Below are 20,429 nucleotides of genomic sequence, written 5' to 3' on the forward strand. Positions count from 1 at the left end.
ACATGGACATTTTTATTTTTATTTATTCGTTTTTTCTGTTGCGTTCAGTGTTTTCTTCTGGAAACAACGGACCATATGAGATTCCAAGTCACAGTTCATCACTTAGCAGAGCGCTCGTGGATCGATTCGTCGAGACTGTTTTCCAAGATGGCTGCTGTCCATGAACATATATATTATAAAGTATCTTCTTATTAAACTGTTTGTACTCTTAAAAAGTTCTCAATGCTTCAGTTTGCATGTAGAGACCCTCATTATGCTACTGTGTTAGTGTGAGGCTATTTTGAGCCTTGTTAGTGGTATTAACTAGCGATTTAATTTAACTACCCTGTGCCCCATAGACTAGCGTTATCAGCTAATCTGTTTTTAGAGATAAACTCTACATTCGATTTCCATGAAAATTTATCCCAGAGAACGATATACTCTGTAATCATCTGTTTATTAAACCTAGGTTCATTTCTCGCCGGAGTTGTCCTTTAACATAAGAGACTTTTTCAAAAACATTACCTACTTTTACTAATTTTACTAAGGCCAATTCACCAAGGGTGAGGATCACTATAAATATAACGTAATAACCATTCTAATTCTAAAGGAATATGTGAGTCGACGTTACAACTATACTGATAATATTAACAACCTATTATAGGAAAGGAATCACTCAAAGAACTAATTTTCCAGCCAATAAACAATAAAAACATTGACAGCCAAACAGAATTCACCTGACTTTACAGAGCTTGAGCAAGATAACATAACAGCAGTGCAGTCTATACAATATTTGATGTTGTGCTTTGTGGTTACCATTCACAGAACCATAAATGAGACCAAACCTTTATACAGAAAATATTCTTTCTATTCTATCTATCTTTGTAAGGCTCAGAAATATCAGTATAATATTTATTTGTATTATACCATTTGCCATATCCTCAACAGAGATGAGAATGTCAGCAGAGCTGTGTTGAGTTGAGGCAGGATAACATTTTCTATCCATTCCCTTATGAGACTGCCCAGCTCAATAACAGAAATCTGCCCTTCTCTCCTCTCTTCAATGTTACAGCACAAGCTTTCAGCACGTTTCCCACCCTCTCTCCTCCTCTAAGACATGCTGAAATATCACTCCATTAGTCACATCCATTACTCCTGTTTCCTTCCCTGTCTCATTTTTCTTTTAGGAATGGAGGGAGACTAGCATGTGGTTTCCTCATTCTGTCTCCACCTCAGCCCAGTACGGTTATGAATTTACAGCTACTGTATAATCACCATTGTGTAATCTGTTTGCACCTGTGCTGTCCTGGTGGCTGCCCTCTCTCTGCTGAGTGAGCTGCATGTGTGTTGCATGATGTAAATCGATGCAATAGCTTGATGTGATTAACCTCCTTTTGCTTCCGACTCAGTGTGTAACTCACTGACTTCTAACCCAAAATTAAATGATTCAAGTGCATGTGTAATATTACTACATGACTGAAGTATGTTTAAAATAAGTTTTAAAAAAATCTTAATTTGAATTATTTGTTTGCTAATTTATAATTTTTTTTTAAATGTACAGACCCGGAATAAATAGTAGAGGAATTTTGTTCTTGATTTCCTGTAAACAAAAAATGTCAAATAAGATCAATTCATTGAGAAGCAAAGCTGTAAGATACTGTTTACAAATAATTGAGTGTGTGTGTGTGTGTGTGTGTGTGTGTGTGTGTGTGTGTGTGTGTGTGTGTGTGTGTGTGTGTGTGTGTGTGTGTGTGTGTGTGTGTGTGTGTGTGTGTGTGTGTGTGTGTGTGTGTGTGTGTGTGTGTGTGTGTGTGTGTGTGTGTGTGTGTGTGTGTGTGTGTGTGTGTGTGTGTGTGTGTGTGTGTGTGTGTGTGTGTGTGTGCCCTTGTTTATATTACATTGTGGGGACCAAATATCCCCATAAGGATAGTAAATCCTGAGATTACCTACACTCTAAAAAATAATTCAGTGGCTTAGTAAATATCACAGTAATAATTAACTTTATTAACTTAATAAAATCTCTCAATATCATTTACTTGATGGTTTTAGTTAAACATACCAAAATAATTGACTAAAAATCCAACAGTTAATTTTGTCTAAAATTTAAAGTTATATTTAAGTTTTTTTCACTAAAATAATTTAGTATTCAAATAACCAATTATTTATTTTAAATATACTTAATACATTTGTGAAATTTATTTCAAAATATTTGTAAATCAAAATATAAATCATACAGAATGAGGTTTTTTTTTTTTTGTCTTTTTTTTTGAGAAAGTAAAAATGCAGAATGTTTCCTTTGATGGGGTAGGTCTAGGGGCAGGTGCAGTGTAGGGGGATAGAAAATACGGTTTGTATACGGTATAAAAACTATTATGTCTATGGAGAGTCCCCACAAAGATAGTGAACCGTGTGTGTGCGTGCGTGTGTGCGTGCGTGCTTGTACAATATCTTTGTGAGGCACAATTTGAGTTTAAGACCATTAGAGTGAGGACAAAAATAGTAAAGTGAGGACATTTTGGCCAGTCTTCACTTTCTGAGACCCCTGAGAGAGTATAAGGAAAGAGTTTGGGTTAGACAGTTAGTTGTGATGGGCAGGGTTAGGTAAGGAGCTAGAGACTGCATTGTGTCAATGCATGTCCTCACAAAGATAGATAGAATAGAAAGAATATTTTCTGTATAAAGGTTTGGTCTCATTTATGGCTCTGTGAATTGTTATTTTGTTTTTTGTTTTTTTGTTGTTGTTGTTTTTCCTGGCAAAATTCTGTCATTTCAGTTAGAGGAATTTTGCGTGAGGGTGAAAGATTTACCCATGCAGATTTTGCATTCATACAGTTCATGCAGATTTCCCAATGCAGTTTCTTCAACAGAAAGTTGTTTGCTTTGAAAGTGACTTCATCACTGCATTATTAAAGGGTTAGTTCACCCAAAAATGAAATTTCTTTCAATAATGACTCACCCCAATGTCATTCCACACCCGTAAGACCTCCGTTCATCCTCAAGACACAGTTTAAGATATTTTAGATTTAGTCCTAGGGCTTGTTGTCTTTTGAATGTAAGTGTATGCCCACTTGCTGTCCACTTCCAGGTTATAATAAAAACATCATCAAAGTAGTCCATATGTGACATCAGTTGGTTAGTTAGACTCTTTTGAAGCGTCGATAGTACATTTTGGTCCAAAAATTACGACTTTATTCAGCATTGTCATCTCTTCCGCTTTTGTTTTCAAACCTCAAATAAAGATTCAAACGGTTATGAATCAGCAGACTGATTCGTGATTCGTATCGCCAATGTCACGTGATTTCAGCAGTTTGCCAGTTTGACACGCGATCTGAATCATGAATCATGATTTGAATCTTTATTTGAGGAACACGGAAGAGAAGACAATGCTGAATTTGTTATTTTTGGACCTAAATGTATTGTCGACGCTTCAAAAGAGTCTAACTAACCAACTGATGTCACGTATGGACTACTTTGATGATGTTTTCATTAACTTCAGGACGTTAACAGCAAGTGGGCATACTGTTACATTCAGTGTTCGAACTATATCGTGGCCTTTGGGGGAGCCCACTTTTCGTGTGTGTGGGGGGTGGGGTGGGGGGGGGGGGGTTGTGTGCGTGGAAGAGAGGACGTGTATATTCACACACAGATGAACGGGTCAATATATTGCTTAATGCATTGCGGAGACTCTTAATATACAATTTACAATCATTAAAAAACATCTTTGATTTTAATGAAGGAAGAAAAAACCCCGCAAATAGTCTATAAACAAAGCATCCGGCTGTCTTTGAGTTCACATGAACGGTTGAAGTTACTCGTCATACAGAAGAATACCATAATTCCTCCATTTAATTAACGTTAGTCTTATTAGGACATCGATAGTCGCGCAGACCCATATCAACCCAGCCACAACACATAATTGGGAATAACATGCCTTATCACAGAAACGACCACAGAGGCCTGGGGTCAGCATCCTTTGCTGTTCTTCCAGAAATCCAAGATCAAGAAGTGGATATTCGTTTTAGTTTTTTCTACGAATCTTTGCGTTGACATGTACTAAACATGAGTGGAATTTGCACCGCAGCGCCACCACACCTTGATGGTCATGAATTAGATTTAAATTGCCGTCATGCATGAATTAATTATATATTTTTAGCAATTTTACATATAATAATCCACGATGATCACATTACAGAAAACTGAAATTGCACCTCAAAATAACACGGTGTCAATATTTTTGAGACCCCCCAAAATTTCTCAAATCACGTTTTCAGGGGAGCCCATGTCTTATTTAGGGGAGCCGAGCTCCCCCTAGCTCCCCCGTAGTTCGCACCCTGGTTACATTCAAAGAACAGAAAGCCCTTGGACTAAATCTAAAATATCTTAAACTGTGTTCTGAAGATGAACGGAGGTCTTATGGGTGAGGAACGACATTAGGGTGAGTCATTAATGAAAGAAAATTCATTTTTGGGTGAACTAACCCTTTAACATTAGACAATGGACCATTTCTGCCATTTTAAAGAAATTTCACTAATGTAAGCACACCTTAAACGTGTAAAACAGTGCAACTAATTGGTTTGTGGTTCTATAGAACAATCCTTCCTCACATGGGGAGGCTGGTGAATGTCCTTTAGCCTTGACACAAGCTTCCTCAATCATCAATTTTCTTATATGATCTTGCAAGGCAATCACATCTCCAACAATACAGTGCAGAAATACAGTGGCAAGTTCTCTCAAGTCCGATAGAAATTACTATCATAAAACCTGTTTAAGAGGAGGATTTAAAGGTCTGAATAGCCTTGGTGGTATAGAGGAATCTGAGACGAGCTCCTGACCAGTAAATGAGAGATTTATTGATGGGCTCACATGCTTTCACTCATGGCTGTTTTGAGGCCTTTCTTGATGTGGATCTGTGCATTGCAGACATAGTAAATACTGCAATAATCAATATTTCTTTTTTACAATCCCAAGTCTGATAAAGGGTTACAAGTCATACACAACTTAATACATAAAATATATTACTGTGAAGAAAGCAGGTCAGTTGTACTTAAAACCTTCAAACTTTTTTTTTTTTTTCATAAATATGATCCTTCCCAATTATATCTTTTATTTATCGTATATGCATATATCTTACTGGTATACCAGTAAGGACCACCACAAGGATATTTCACAAGGACCACCTTACATTTCCTTTGGGATCTCTTGAACACCCTTGCCCTAAATGACTGTGAATTCTCATTCTTGTCTTCTCTGGGGAGCCGAAAATATGTAAAATTTGTGAAATCCATAGGCATTTTACAGGATACTACATAAACTTTGTGGTTGCTCACTGTGACTGCTGCACCACTGGAAAAAAAAATCTAATTAAAATATGTTGATTAACTAGGAACTGAGCATTTGTCGGTTTGTTAGAGGTTCATTATAAGCGGAGGCTGCTGTGCAGCTCCCTCAGGTTATCATCTATTGTCAATGTCCTCATTGGCAATAGGCTATTTAAGAGGAAGCTGCTTAGCTTTTAATGCTCCTTCACAGAGCAGGATTTAGACTTACATTTTACTAGCTGGTGTATAGCTGAAATGTGTAATTTTCTATATCTTTATATAATATGTAGTGGGCAACACCAACAATTTAGGGTTAGCCACTCTGCTTGATTACTGGAGTTGTATCCCAAATGTATATATATAGTAACACTTTCTACAATACCAGTGCAGTAATTTGCATTTTTTATATATTTGCACAGATAATCATTAGTTATAGTACGACTCATGAAGAAATATACCATTTATTAATTATTACTGCATCAGAAAATAATGAACATTCGAAGGGAATTAATAAATTGTGTAATTTAATTAATCGCAATAAATATATTACTTAATCTATTAATGTTCATTAGTTTCTGATGCAGTAATCATTAATAAATGGTTTAGTTCCTCATGAGTCATACATTAACTCATGGTTATCTGTGCATTTTTTAAGCATGAATTAATGCATATTAGTGCCCCATATTGTAGAAAGTGTTACAGAGAAGCTGATGCCATCAAAAAAGACAAAAACGTTACAGAGACTGATTGCCTGAATGAGACTTCCAGTTTTTAAGTGCACCTGCGTCTGTCCCTTTTTAAGCTGCTCTTTTAAAAGGAAGATGAATAATAAACAGCAGACATCATCTAAAGGGTGCTAGAGGGACAAAGAGCAAGAGGAAAGGAGTGACTAAGAGAGGGTTTAGTCAGGCATTTAGTGGCTGTTTTCACTCTCAGTTTGGCACAGGCAGTTGGCCACAGTTGAGTGCTTTCCTGACAGACATCGAAGGAGCTGTTAATTCTCTACATGAAAAATGAAGGCCTGCCCTGACACTTCATCACCTCACAGATGAGACAAGGACCTCCGTTTTGACGATGTACTATAGAGCTACGCCCAGGGAGGTGATGGGCCTTTTGTGGTACATGTTACCTTAGTGAATTGAAAGGGAGTGGCAGAATCAACTCAGCATGCACAGTTCTGCATGCAAATTAAAAGAGGAAACAGCAGTTTAGGTGTCTTCGGTCTGCTGTTTGGCAAATTATCTGATGACTACCAGATCTGAACTCTTGTTTTTTAGGAAGAATCCAATCATGCAACTTTGTTTGCAAGTCACTTTATGAGCATTGTTTCATACAGCTGTACACTATTGTCAGTATACAACGGACCTGCTTTTGCACACAAAATGTCGTGCCTTATGTGTGCCTTACACTCAAAAAAGGATTCAGGCCCTTCATAAGACACATTTAAATTATGTTTACTTTGCCTAATTAAATTAAGTTGTGTCGAAATGTGTTCAATCAGCCTAATATATTTAAAACTGAAGTTTACTTAATTAATTTGCGTTAAAACTACATAAAATATTTGTGCTGACATAACTAACTGGGCAGTTGATCTGTAGTTCCCAGCATGCTTTGCAAGGGACTGCGCTAGGAGAGAAAATGTATGGAATAAAGTGTTATTGTTTTCAGTAAAGGGAAAGATGGTATTAGTTTATGTTAGTGTTTAATGTTCAGTTATGCTGGACATTGAGGAGTTTCGGTAATCTTGTGGTTATCTTTATGCAGAAGAGTGGTGGCTGTGTTTAGGCTGTGGGCACTTATATACAAATTCATTGGATGGAATTCCTGCTCTCAATTCAATATTTTTAGTTTGTCCAATGAGTTATTTTTGCATTTTATTTTTAAAAATATGCTTGTTGTTATTTATTTTTTAAAGGCAAATTAAATTGATAACAGTGTTCACCTTACATAATAAACTTTTATAAATTTAACATAAAATAATTAAGTAAACGTCACATAAATATTATGTAACAGTGACAAATTCAAATGGTTTGTATTTACTCAAAGAAATTGTGCCAGTTTTACTTTTTTGTTCATATAACTAAATTGTTATGTTTAAAAATTGCTCAATATAGTTGTGCAACCACATACCACATATTTTTAAGTAAATTCAACAAGTCATTTTTTTTAGTGTATGTCCAAACCTTAAACGTGACTTTTTAGGGCTGCTCACCTTATCCAATGTGTATGAGGCTACCGGATGAGAGCCAGATCATTGGTTGTCCCCATGAAGAAAATGTTCCGATTAGAGCTAAATGCCATTGCTTTGGTGGTTCTCCAGTTTGCTGAAATTTGGACAGATTTAGAGTTTGGGCACCGGGCATATCAACAATGAGAAATTTGCATTAATTCAAGCTGGAAAATTATCAGCTTAATGCGTTTCCCACCCAAGAACTGAAGGGACTGGAATTCATTCGGGCTTCTGGTTTTGCTGCCCATCCTATCGGGAGACAATTACCAGTGCGCTTCAAAAGCCGGCTTTGGGCAAGATTAGCTCCACTTCTGGGAAGGTGATGAAAGCAAATGTCTTGCTGCTGGGTCTGCTCTGCCCTGGGTCTGTGGCAGAAGTGAGAGAGAGAGGGTGGAATGCCTTTGGCCCTCATCATCTTTCAGGCCCAACCCATCGGGTTTCATGGCAGGCTGTGAAAAAAAAGAAGCTGTTCTTCAGATCTGGCCACGCAGCACAGATGTCCTCCTCCATGTCACAGCGGCTGGCGGATTTCACTAACGAGGCTAACGAGGGGACGCCTCCAGGCGAGACAGGCTCCCTCGTGTTTGCATGGCAAATTTAGCAGAGATTTAATCCGTCCTGGGGTGCTATGCTCTGTGCTGAGTGTGACTTAGAAAGATCTTTTATAATGGGCTTAACATCCACTATTCCAAGTATTTCTGCTGTAGAATGGGAAGATAAGTATTAGCCTGAAATTTCAAGATTCCCCATCTCACATTTTACACTCATGTGTCATAGATTTAAATGTCAAGAGTATAATTAAAATACTTTCTACTATCCTAATTTAATGCAGAGTAAGCCATTTGTTGGTTGATGTTCCCAAAATTTGCAACACGTCTGTTTTGTATCATTGTCAAAATATCCCTCTGTTTGTTTCAGCATCCAACATAGCAGCACTGGCTCAGCCAGTGGTGAGTTTGTAACAAGATTTTCTATTTGAAAGCAATCATTATTTTTGCAATTTGGTCAGGTGAAGCTAGTGGTACAGAAATTCCACACTTCAGCTTCAAGTTCTAAATACATTTCAACAGTTTGCCTGTCTGTTTTCACCAAAAGGAAACAAAAATGTGACCTGAGAAATAAAACTAAATATTGCAGCGTTTATTTTAAAGTATCTATCCATGCGCGCCATTATTTATTTTTCATATTCGAATGCCCTTGTAATCTTTAATCAAGAAAATTAACCTCACTTTCCCCTCAAAACAACACCTGTTCTCTAAATATCTCCCACAATGACTGCAAACTGGCATTCAGATCTGTGTCCATTTAGTTAGCAATGGCTAACTATGATCCAATCAATTCAGGAGTACAAAATCAAGTCCTACCTTTTTTTTTTTTTTTGCTTCATTTTGACATATACTTAACTTCTGTTTCATGTAACTTCTGTTTCATGCCGACTTTAACCGTGCGTCTCAATCCGCTCGCTAGTTCAGTAGTCAGGGCACTGATCAGGGAGTCAGCCCATTGACTTATGTCCTAATCACTGCCCTGACTAGTGAACTAGGGAGCTGATTGAGACACACCCTAAAGGTGCACCAATTTTTTTTTTTTGTTTATTGCTGGTTGATATCACAGTTGTCTTGCACTTATATTGACACCTAGTGGAGTGGATGTAGCATTACAAAAGAAAAGTTTCCGTAGAAATTTTCAGTCAGCCATATTCAATTAATGTGTGAGGAAAGTGTGGGGGGTTACTAATGGCTCATTTCCACAGAGCGGTATGGTTCAGTACAGTTCAGTATGGTATGCAATTTTTGCTGTTTTTATTTTCAGAAGATTTGAATGGTACCCTAATTCTGAACTGTACCGTACCACTTTTTTGGCACCCTTCCATTGGGGTACCTAGCACAGTACTCCAGTACTAAAGGGTGGAACATTGATTGGTTGACAGAGAATCGCCACTTGCATATGTTTTTTCGGCTGTGTTTTTTATGGCAGCCTGCAGCCTTGGCTCAAACAAAGCAACACATGCCGAGAAGCAAGAACAAGATCTGCTGTATGTCATCCATTGTTGTTCACTGTGTTGTTTACCATTGTTGTTCACTGTGTTGTTTACCATTGTTGTTCACTGCGTTGTTGACCTCCATGAGACAGCCATGTTTCATGTACAAAAACAGCTTTTATTAGGTTACTTAGACAATAGTCCCCATGTCAGTTTAGTGTATATCTTCGCTGCCCGATGAAACATATTATGATTTTTAACATATTTTAAAAAATAAAATTAAAAAATATACTATTACTGGAAATAAGGAATGCACCTTGACTGGGTAAACCCAGCCTGATGTGCCGGCGATTTGATTTCGCACTGCAACTCAGTCTGGAAACCTGTACATTAATTTCAGCTGCTTCTGTTACACTTTTGTGGGAACCAATCACAGACTTATCCACCTGGCATACTATCGGTGGGTTTAACACGATGACGGATAAAGAAGTAGGAGCGAGCTGGGCGTTGCCATCTTGCGAGCGCGTCATCGCATGTCACTCCCGGATAACAGAAAATGGGCAAAAATGCGGGATGTGGGCGGAGCTTAGGTGACGCAATGACTATAGATGCCATATAAATAGCTATCCACCTGTCACTCAGAGTAACCACGGCCATAATTATGCAGAATTTTAAGGCTTTATATAACGTAAACAAATGAGTTATAAAAAAAATTCACCCCCTCACAGTTGTCATTAAGGTCAAAATTAGCCGTATAGGCCAAAACCACAATTTGTACCAGGCTGTAAACATGATTTTCTTCTGCTGTAAAGTTGGGAATTTTACAACCCAGGTTCATTGGAAATGCGTGACTCTGCCTACATTTTTGCAACACCCGAAATATGTACCTCCAGGTACGTTTACCTGCACTTTTTGGGTGAAACGTCCACCGGAGGCGCTAAGTGGTAATATTTTTTCTCCATTCCAGATGCGCAATATGACATCATGACTTCGCATAAACATACACACGCCAACCTGATCTCCCAGAATGAATATGTATAGCCTAATTTTACCAACCTACCAACTCACAACAATATAAAACACTTAACAGGCAAATAAATGTACAGTCACATGCATTTATTGCAAAAACTGACCAAAAAACTGTATAAAACTGACCAAAAAACTCCATTCCCAGACTGAAAAATGTAGGCAGAGTCACGTATTTCCAATGAGCCTGGGTTGGAATTTTAACATAGGGCTCAATGAGATTCTGCTCCCTGCTCCTTCTGGAGCCTGTCCCTAGTGGCCAGACAAGGTATTGCAGTTTACATTCGTTCCGTATTGGCTTATTGGTTGCCACTTGGTACAGAGTCTTTTGAATAATGCCCGTCGATCACGCCTCTTGTGCAGTAGAAAATACAGAGCAGACCCCCTAGACCAATGTTCAATCTTAAATTGACAAGACAAGAATGCAACTAAATAAGGAATGTACTGTATAAGGTGCGATATGAATGTACAGACAGATCTATTGTCTTATAAATCTCACATCTGAATGAAACAAAGAATGATTATTGAAAAATAAAAATGTAGGGTGGTGTCTTTGTTCAATCTGAGTTGTTGATTAGATGGAGGCAGATCTGAACGTATTGCAGTTAAATGTAAGAAAGGAGAAGGGATTGACTGTAATAAATGATTGGAGAAGTTCAGCATATGCCAAAGAGAAGTCTGTATTGTTATTATTGTTTTTTATATTTTAATAAAGAATTATGAAGTCAATAAAAATGTGCAAATATGTATGCATTTCTGAATCAATAATAGACATTTAGAAAATAAATAGGGTGACTTTTCATTGCATGCTGACTTTACTAATTATAGTAAAGTAAAAAGGTGCCTGTCTTTATTTTCAAACTGACACATCCTTTGTTTCTGTTCTCCGCTTACTTTAGGAAGTGCACAGCACACATTATTCTCCAACAGTTTAAAACATATATATTCCTATCAATATGTTCTGGAGTCTATTCCAGAAGATTCAAACATGTCCACATTTTGTCACAGACTGACTTCACTGTGCTTAGAGGAAGCTATACAGGTCCTTCTAAATAAATTAGCATATTGTGATAAAGTTCATTATTTTCCATAATTTAACTTTCATATATTTTAGATTCGTTGCACTCAAACTGAAATATTTCAGGTCTTTTATTGTTTTAATACTGATAATTTTGGCATATAGCTCATGAAAATCTCAAAAAATTAGCATATCATGAAAAGGTTCTCTAAACGAGCTATTAACCTAATCATCTGAATCAACTAATTAACTCCAAACACCTGCAAAAGATTCCTGAGGCTTTTAAAAACTCCCAGCCTGGTTCATTACACAAAACCGCAATCATGGGTAAGACTGCCGACCTGACCCTGTCCAGAAGGCCATCATTGACACCCTCAAGCAAGAGGTTAAGACACAGAAAGAAATTTCTGAACAAATAGGCTGTTCCCAGAGTGCTGTATCAAGGCACCTCAGTGGGAAGTCTGTGGGAAGGAAAAAGTGTGGCAAAAAATGCTGCACAACGAGAAGAGGTGACCGGACCCTGAGGAAGATTGTGGAGAAGGACCGATTCCAGACCTTGGGGGACCTGCGGAAGCAGTGGACTGAGTCTGGAGTAGAAACATCCAGAGCCACCGTGCACAGGCGTGTGCAGGAAATGGGCTACAGGGGCCGCATTCCCCAGGTCAAGCCACTTTTGGGCTACAGAGAAGCAGCACTGGACTGTTGCTCAGTCGTCCAAAGTACTTTTTTCGTATGAAAGCATATTTTGCATGTCATTCGAAAATCAAGGTGCCAGAGTCTGGAGGAAGACTGGGGAGAAGGAAATGCCAAAATGCCTGAAGTCCAGTGTCAAGTACCCACAGTCAGTGATGGTCTGGGGTGCCATGTCAGCTCCTGGTGTTGGTCCACTGTGTTTTATCAAGGGCAGGGTGAATGCAGCTAGCTATCAGGAGATTTTGGAGCACTTCCCTCTGCTGAAAAGCTTTATGGAGATGAAGATTTAGTTTTTCAGCATGACCTGGCACCTCCTCACAGTGCCAAAACCACTGGTAAATGGTTTACTGACCATGGTATTACTGTGCTCAATTGGCCTGCCAACTCTTCTGACCTGAACCCCATAGAGAATCTGTGGGATATTGTGAAGAGAAAGTTGAGAGACAAGACCCAACACTCTGGATGAGCTTAAGGCCGCTATCGAAGCATCCTGAGCCTCCATAACACCTCAGCAGTGCCACAGGCTGATCGCCTCCATGCCACGCCGCATTGAAGCAGTCTTTTCTTCAAAAGGATTCCCGACCAAGTATTGAGTGCATAACTGAACATTATTATTTGAAGGTTGACTTTTTTGTATTAAAAACACTTTTCTTTTATTGGTCGGATGAAATATGCAAAATTTTTCAGATAGGAATTTTGGGTTTTCATGAGCTGTATGCCAAAATCATCAGTATTAAAACAATAAACGACCTGAAATATTTCAGTTGGTGTGCAATGAATCTAATATATATGAAAGTTTAATTTTTATCAATACATTATGGAAAATAATGAACTTTTATCACATATGCAAATTTTTCGAGAAGGACCTGTAAGTGAAGGCTCACGGACAGTTTTGAGGTCACACATAAGGGTATTAAAATGATGATGGCTCACAATAAAAGTGTGCAGTACTTTGTGAAACAAAGACCTATACTCTATTAGAGAGAGATATTTCATCCAGAGTCTTCCTATTTTTTTCTGACATGCGGTTAGAGCTGGAAGCACTTGATTGATTTATAAATAATTCACTGGCTCAGAGCCTCTGTGAGGTTGTCATTTTTATTTATTTATTTATTTATTTATTTTTTCTTCATATTACTCAAGGACAACTAATTACTGAAGTCATATAAGGAGACATTAAAGACAACATGAGTGGGTGTTACACCTTCAAACACACCCCTATGCCCTTCACATTAGCCAAATGTGAATGTTCTGTGTCTCCTTAATTACTCCAAATATAGTCACGCTGTAAACACCAAATCACAATGAGCTTTTAATCACAATGTAACAGGTTATTAGACACTAATGAGGGAGCTTAATTGTTCATGTTTTGGGGGCATCTGCTTGGTCAAACCTGCATTATCCTTTCCGTTCAAAAATAGTTTTGGGGTCTCACTAGATCCATCTCCATTTTGAAAGCAACATCTTTGATTTGCCTGTCCTTCAGTGAAAGTCAAGTCAAGGCAGCAGATGTTGCCTTTGCAATAATTCATGATTATCTTCAATCACTTTCTTTAACGAGCTTTTTGTCCCCATGGTGACGGAGAGAATGAGTCCCGCTACAATACAGCAGGGGAGACAGCTGTCTATAAAAACAAAGCATCATGAAAGATTCACGTGTGTTATTACAACACAGGAAGAAAGTCAACAGTATGTGTTTGGTGAGGGATCAGCGAGGCGTGGAAGGATTTTGTTGTAGAGAGATACAGTACGTGGCTGCACGGCAGCACTCTTAAAAAACATTTATGTTGAAAATGTTTCGGAACTCTAGCCATTGAGGAAATATCAAACACAGCACTAAACTTGAATAACATGTAAAGACATTTTCACTTGAAATCAGCAGAACAGCAGCAGTACTAGACCTGGCATTTAAGAGCAGTTATTGCCGTACTTTTGTTAGCCTGGCAAAACTTGATTTTTGCCTTGATTCTTACACAAAACATGAACTTGAGTTAGACCATTAAAATTTCAAAATGGACAAGGGGATATGTAATATGACCGTTTTGTTTTGTCATATACCAATTTTTAAATGTGTGTCTTTTTTGTCTTTAGATGGATCAGAACCATATTTTGAAGCCATAGTTGGAGGTAAGTGTTGTAACAGCTCACAAACATTCAAATATCCTCACATACACAAATGTTCAGCTTTTGCCCTAACGCACTATTTCTATGTGATCAGGCCATTAAATAATGAGTTTTGTTGATGTAACTTAAAAAAGTCAGGGCTGCATCTCTCAAAAGCAGACTATATAGGCCTAAGATCAACAATTGGTGCCAGTGATATCTATGTGTACTCAGGCTTATGATGGGAACATTTAGTTCTGGGCAAAATTGCTTAGAGCCAATCACCTGAGCTGTAGATATCATGTGACTACTAATTGCTTTGAGGATGGCACAACAGGAAGACGCACAATCCAAAACCTTTTTCTAACTACTATTCTGAGCTGTAAAAAAGGAAGAAGAAAAAAGCAGCAGCAGGCAGGGGAAAACATCCATTTTCATATCTGAATTTCCATTCTATTTAAAGCTTTTATGAGCTCTACAAAACAAAACTGGGCACTGATAAAATATCGTCTATAATTAAATATCATCATATCAATGTTATTTATTCTGAATGCACAGCTGTCCGAAGAGAAAGATGCATTTTGCCTCTAGAGTTTATGAGAACAGCACTTTGATGATGGTCAGAGAGGCTTGGATGATTTCTATACAGATGAGAGGTAATTTGTGCTCAAGATGTTTCCTGGCCTCAGATATGAGCTGAGCAAAAAAAAATAAAAAAATTAAATTACCAGTACCACAGCCGCGGTCTCACTTTAGCTCATTTGTGGGTTTGTTCTTGTGCACAGAAGTAATTGGAGTCAGTAAAACCTCAGCAGGCTTCTTCAGAAAACTAGCCTTGCATATCAAGTTAAAAATGTGTGTATTTCATTGTGCATATTAGTTTGTTAGTGCTGTGTGAATTACTGCTGTTCTCTACAGACAGGACGTTCTGAAGTTTTGCTTTCAGTGGTCTGTCAATACTTTCATATAGCTAAATTTACATCTGAATCTAACATTCTGTTATCTCATTTCCCTGTCCTCTCACCTTAATTTGATATGTTGAAGATGGTTCTCTTTCAAATTAACACTTGAATAAAGTTTAAAGATGAGTGAAGAGCTCCAATTAATCAGAAAAAAACTTGGAAACTAGTCATAGACCAATGCCATTTTAGCAAAAATCGGCTAAATGGGCATGCAGATGTTGAAAAATAAAAGTAATACTTTAACCTATTATTATTACTGTCACCTCCAAAAATCCCCCAAAAGATTAAGAATTCGTAGTACATTTGAAGAAAATATTATGACAAATTAATATGAGCATCTTATTTGTAATCATGACATTGTTTTGTCATCATTAGTGTGACCATCAACCACTTTGATCTTTAGATATTGCTATCTGTTTGCATCAGCTACTTTATCAGGAAAAAGAAAAAAAAATCAGGTTCAATAAAAACTAAAGGGATTCATCCAAAAATGAAAATTCTGTCATCGTTTACTCACACTCAGGTTGTTTCACACTTGTATTAATTGTGTTGATCTGCTGTACACGAAGATATTTTGAAGAATGTTGCCGAACAGATCTCAGGCCCCATATAGGAAAGAAAAAAAATGATATGTTAGTCAATGGAGCCCGAGATCTGTTTGGCAACATTCTTCAAAATGTATTTCTTTGTGTACAGCAGAACAAAGACATTTAACAAGTTCGGACATTTAACAAGTTTTGCATTTGAGAGTGCGTAAATAATGCTGTCATCATTTACTCACTATTATTCTTTTTGTGTGAACTATTCATTTCATTTCAATCAACAGCATTTGTGACATGATGTTGTACCACAGAAAAATTAATTTTCTAATTGTTTACCTTTTACTTGTGTAACATTAACTGTGGTAGTGTACCGGGAATGTTCTTATTTAAAAAAAAATATTAAAAAAACTTAGAATCAGCTTTATTGTCAAGTACAGTGGGATACAAGGAATTTGTCTTGGTGTACAGGTGCTTAGAAATGAATAAAATAATAATATTAATAATAGACATCCGTAAGGTAAGATCTGTGTCAATCACTAAATAATCTATCAATCAATCTCTCCCGCTTAGGTCTCTCCAGCGCTAGAAAGCTTTCTTATTATTGTTATCTGAGTCAATCACTAATAAAAACCTGTAAAGTAGTCATACTCCAGTGAATGTCCTGAAATAAAAACTAAACAGTTCAGAGTTCAGTCTGAAACTTATAGTTTCTCTCTCTCTCTCTCTCTCTCTCTCTCTCTCTCTCTCTCTCTCTCTCTCTCTCTCTCTCTCTCTCTCTCTCTCTCTCTCTCTCTCTCTCTCTCTCTCTCTCTCTCTCTCTCTCTCTCTCTCTCTCTCTCTCTCTCAGCTGTCATTGCTGTGGTGGTTCTGGTCCTGCTCCTCCTCCTGGCCGTCATTCTGCGATACATGTACAAGCACAAGGGCACATATCATACCAATGAGGCCAAGGGCACAGAGTTTGCCGAGACAGCAGACGCTGCTCTTCGTGGAGACCCAGCCCTGCAGGACGCCATGGATGAGAGCAAGAAAGAGTATTTCATATGAGACACAATAGATAGCCTTTTATACACATAATATAACAAACTCCTACAGGCTCACATGATGCTTTAATCCTGTTTGCTCGAGCAGTGAAGTAGCTGACAGAGCTCTCCAAAACAGAAACAAACAAGAAGAGTATTATGATATTACTCTATATTTCAATACCTGACATTTTATTTTTAAGAGGTATATTCAGTAGGCTATTCCTTGTGTTGAAAGCTGAATGTTGCCACAAACATCAGGAGAAGGAAAGTCATTGCTAAAGTTAATGTCAATATGAATGGCAAGTGATATTTCAAGGCATTTAAAAGGTAAGACTTAAAGAAATCCAAAAAAGTTCAATCAATGGTCTCTCCGGCCAGATTCATGACAATCTTCTTAAGAAAGAAGTGAAAGGGTTAGTTCACCCAAAAATGTCAATTTTGTCATTAATTTCTCACCCTCATGCCGTTCCAGATCCGCAAGATCATTGTTCATCTTCGGAATACAAATGAAGTTATTTTTGTTGAAATCCGATGGCTCAGAAAGGCCTTCATTGGCAGATAGGACATTTCCTCTCTCAAGACCCATAAAAGATATTAAAGACGTTGTTAAAATGTATCGAATCAGCGGTTCGGATTGCCAGAGTCACTTGATTTCAGCAGTTTGATGGTTTGACACACGATCTGAATTCTAAATCGATACGCGGATTCATTTAGCTCCAAAGCTTCATGAAGCAGTGTTTTGAAACCGGCCATCACTATATAAGTTATTTAGTTTTTGTTTTGTTTTGTTTTTTCGCACAAAAACTATTCTCGTCGCTTCATAAAATTCTTGTCTTAACGACGTCTTTAATACCTTTTATGGGTTTTGAGAGAGGAAATTACATTGCTGCCAATGAAGGTCTTTCTGAGCCATCAGATTTCAACAAAAATATCTTCATTTGTGTTCTGAAGATGAACGGAGGTCTTACAGGTCTGGAACGGCATGAGGGTGAGTAATTAATGACAGAAATCTCATTTTTTTATTGAACTTACACTTAAAGAATTTTAACTTAAATTCTAAGAAGTTCATAAAATGTTATTAGTTAAAAGTTCAGTAAGCGATTTCTGTGAAACACTGTTGAAATTGGATCAGACCGGGCACCACAACACAGTCAGTCAGTAACAGAGGGCATATACACTCATGATGGGGGAGAAAAAAAGAGGAAAAAAAAAGACTGTATAGATAGAAATGGCTGGGAGACATTACAAAAGAGGAAGACCAGAGGAATATCTGTGGAAAAAACAGGGGTTATGACCAGGCAAGAGCTTTGGAACCAGTGTTAATATTAGAAAAGCTTTCCAGCGCTGGTGAGACCTAAGCAGGAAGTCCAGAAAACTGACACAGAGGTTGCGTTGTTTCTGCTTTTTAGTAACATTGTAACATTGGTTTTGTTGTTTCACAGAACCAAGATATGCTGTTGTTGTAATGTTAGCTATAGTAACAGGACAATTATGAGTTTCCTTGTTTGTCTGATGGGCTGTTGCTGGCAACTAACAACCAACTCTTGTTTGTGTAGGTACTCTTGTGTACTGTATTCCTTATTTTTTAATTCATCATTGCTTCATTTTTCAAAAAGCATTATTTTGCGTATGATTCATCTATTAAGACACATCCACTCATGCATTGTATTTGTGCATTTCGGGGGCAGAACATGAAGGGAGGGAAATGTTTAGGTTGATTTCAAATATCAACATCGCTTCTCAGAAATCACTTACTGTACCTTTAAGTGCAATCATTTAAAATATTTAAAGCTACACTGTGTAACTTTTTTAGTTTATTCCTAGCTAAAAAAAAACACTTATTTCTTTCAAAAATATATGTGCTCATTAATGTATATTTACTTCTTTCAAGTAATAAAGTATTCTTGTAAGTTTATAATATGCCATTGAAAATACATACAGGTGAGGGGTTCGAATGCTGGTCACCATGTTGGCCCTCCATCTTGAAAGTACATTAGCCAAAGAGGGACATACCCATAAATTCAAGCTTCGCCTTTCGCGTTTTAACACTCGATGGCACCGTGTTGAATGTGAAGAGGGGGTTTGCCATGTTAATCTTGGACTAAATCGGCCACCGTAGGAGTTAAAGCGAAATCAGAATTGAGAGGAACAGAAACTATTATTCGCTGGATGGTCATATACCTTTACACCGCTTGATGGAGGAAAATATCACACAGTGTAGCTTTAATTCTTTAAAAATTGACTTGTTAGTTAGAAGTTCAGAATTAGAGAACAAGAACATGTATGTAGACAATAGGAAATTATCTTCTGTGGGTGCCATTTTTTAATTTTTTTCACATATAACACTTTAGCAATAAATAAAATTAACTGCTTCTTCTTGTTGGATTTTTGTATTTTTTTTATTTCCCAATCTATCAATATTTTAAATGAAAAGGCACAGGCCTTAAAAAGATTAGAAATATTACACCCAAAAATGAAATGTTTTACTCATCTTTGTATCCTTTAAAATTTTGAGATACATTTTCTATACAATAAAAGTGAATAGTGACCAAATAATATTTGAATTTGCTGTAGATCTGTTCGTAATTGTATACATTTACAAGGCCACTGTTTTGTCTTTGCTGGAGTTTGACAGCCCCTGGTCATCGTCCACTTTCATAGTATACAAGCGAGCAGTGGACATTCTGCTAAACATCTCTTTTTGTGTTCCACGGAAAAAAAGAAGGAAAAAATACAAAGTCATGCTGGTTTTGAATAACGTATGGGTACGTATGATGACAGAATTTTAATTTTTGGGTGAATTGTTTCCTTTAAGCTCACAGCAACCAGCAGTAAAGAAAGCTCATGCTGGGCTCAGTTTAATGATTTTGGATCAAACAACCAGGCCTCGGGCCATTGATAGTTTCAGTTCCTCTACATGGGGGAGTAATTAGAACAGGTGTTGTGTTATTCACTCGTGGGAAACAGAAATGTTATCTCAAGCAAACAGTTCGAATGGCAGTGGGACGTGGAGTACTATAAATATGATTTCAGTTGATGTTTATACTGTGATGAATCATTTTTCAATGGGATCTCTTCTGGAAGATTTTTACCAAAAAATGTACACATTATTCAAAGGCCAGTACAGATGCTGATGCAACAAAATGAAAATGCCAGACACTTTGTAGGTGAGCTACAGCGCGAGAATCCGACACGAGTGAGAGATATTTTTCTTTTGATTAATTCTTCGCTTCAAGGATGGAGGCTGAAAATAAGCCCTGAGCACCAAATCTCATCTCACCTTCTCACCCCCCTCTTCCTCCGTCCAGCGCTCTTGATTAATGACACCTCACACTAAAGGTTTCTGCTGCGTTTTTTTTTTTTTTTTTTTTGACTGAAGTTAATAACTGAAAGGACAATTGTGTGTAATAGCTAGACTGCCTGTCATCACTTAAATTTTGATAATCAACACTGACACCTCTATGATTAACGAATCCACAAACAAAAGTGAGATATGCATGAGAACACAATTATCACCTCCCACAACACTTCAACATAAACATTAGTTTCATACAG

At 37.5% G+C, this 20,429-nt stretch overlaps 1 protein-coding gene across 1 annotated transcript in view; it reads left to right on the forward strand.

Moving 5' to 3' along the window:
• The window catches only part of gypc (glycophorin C (Gerbich blood group)), a 41,801-nt gene extending 22,542 nt beyond the window's left edge, over positions 1 to 19,259 (forward strand). Inside the window, exons 3-4 of the mRNA XM_067443765.1 lie at positions 14,337 to 14,372; positions 16,700 to 19,259. Of these exons, the coding sequence (XP_067299866.1) occupies positions 14,337 to 14,372; positions 16,700 to 16,896 (233 nt within the window). The 3' untranslated portion in view covers positions 16,897 to 19,259. The remainder of the gene's footprint in view (positions 1 to 14,336; positions 14,373 to 16,699) is intronic.
• The last annotated feature ends 1,170 nt before the right edge of the window (positions 19,260 to 20,429 follow it).

The sequence above is a fragment of the Pseudorasbora parva genome, chromosome 5 (genome assembly GCF_024679245.1).
Source record: "Pseudorasbora parva isolate DD20220531a chromosome 5, ASM2467924v1, whole genome shotgun sequence".
In the NCBI taxonomy this organism is placed as follows: domain Eukaryota; kingdom Metazoa; phylum Chordata; class Actinopteri; order Cypriniformes; family Gobionidae; genus Pseudorasbora; species Pseudorasbora parva.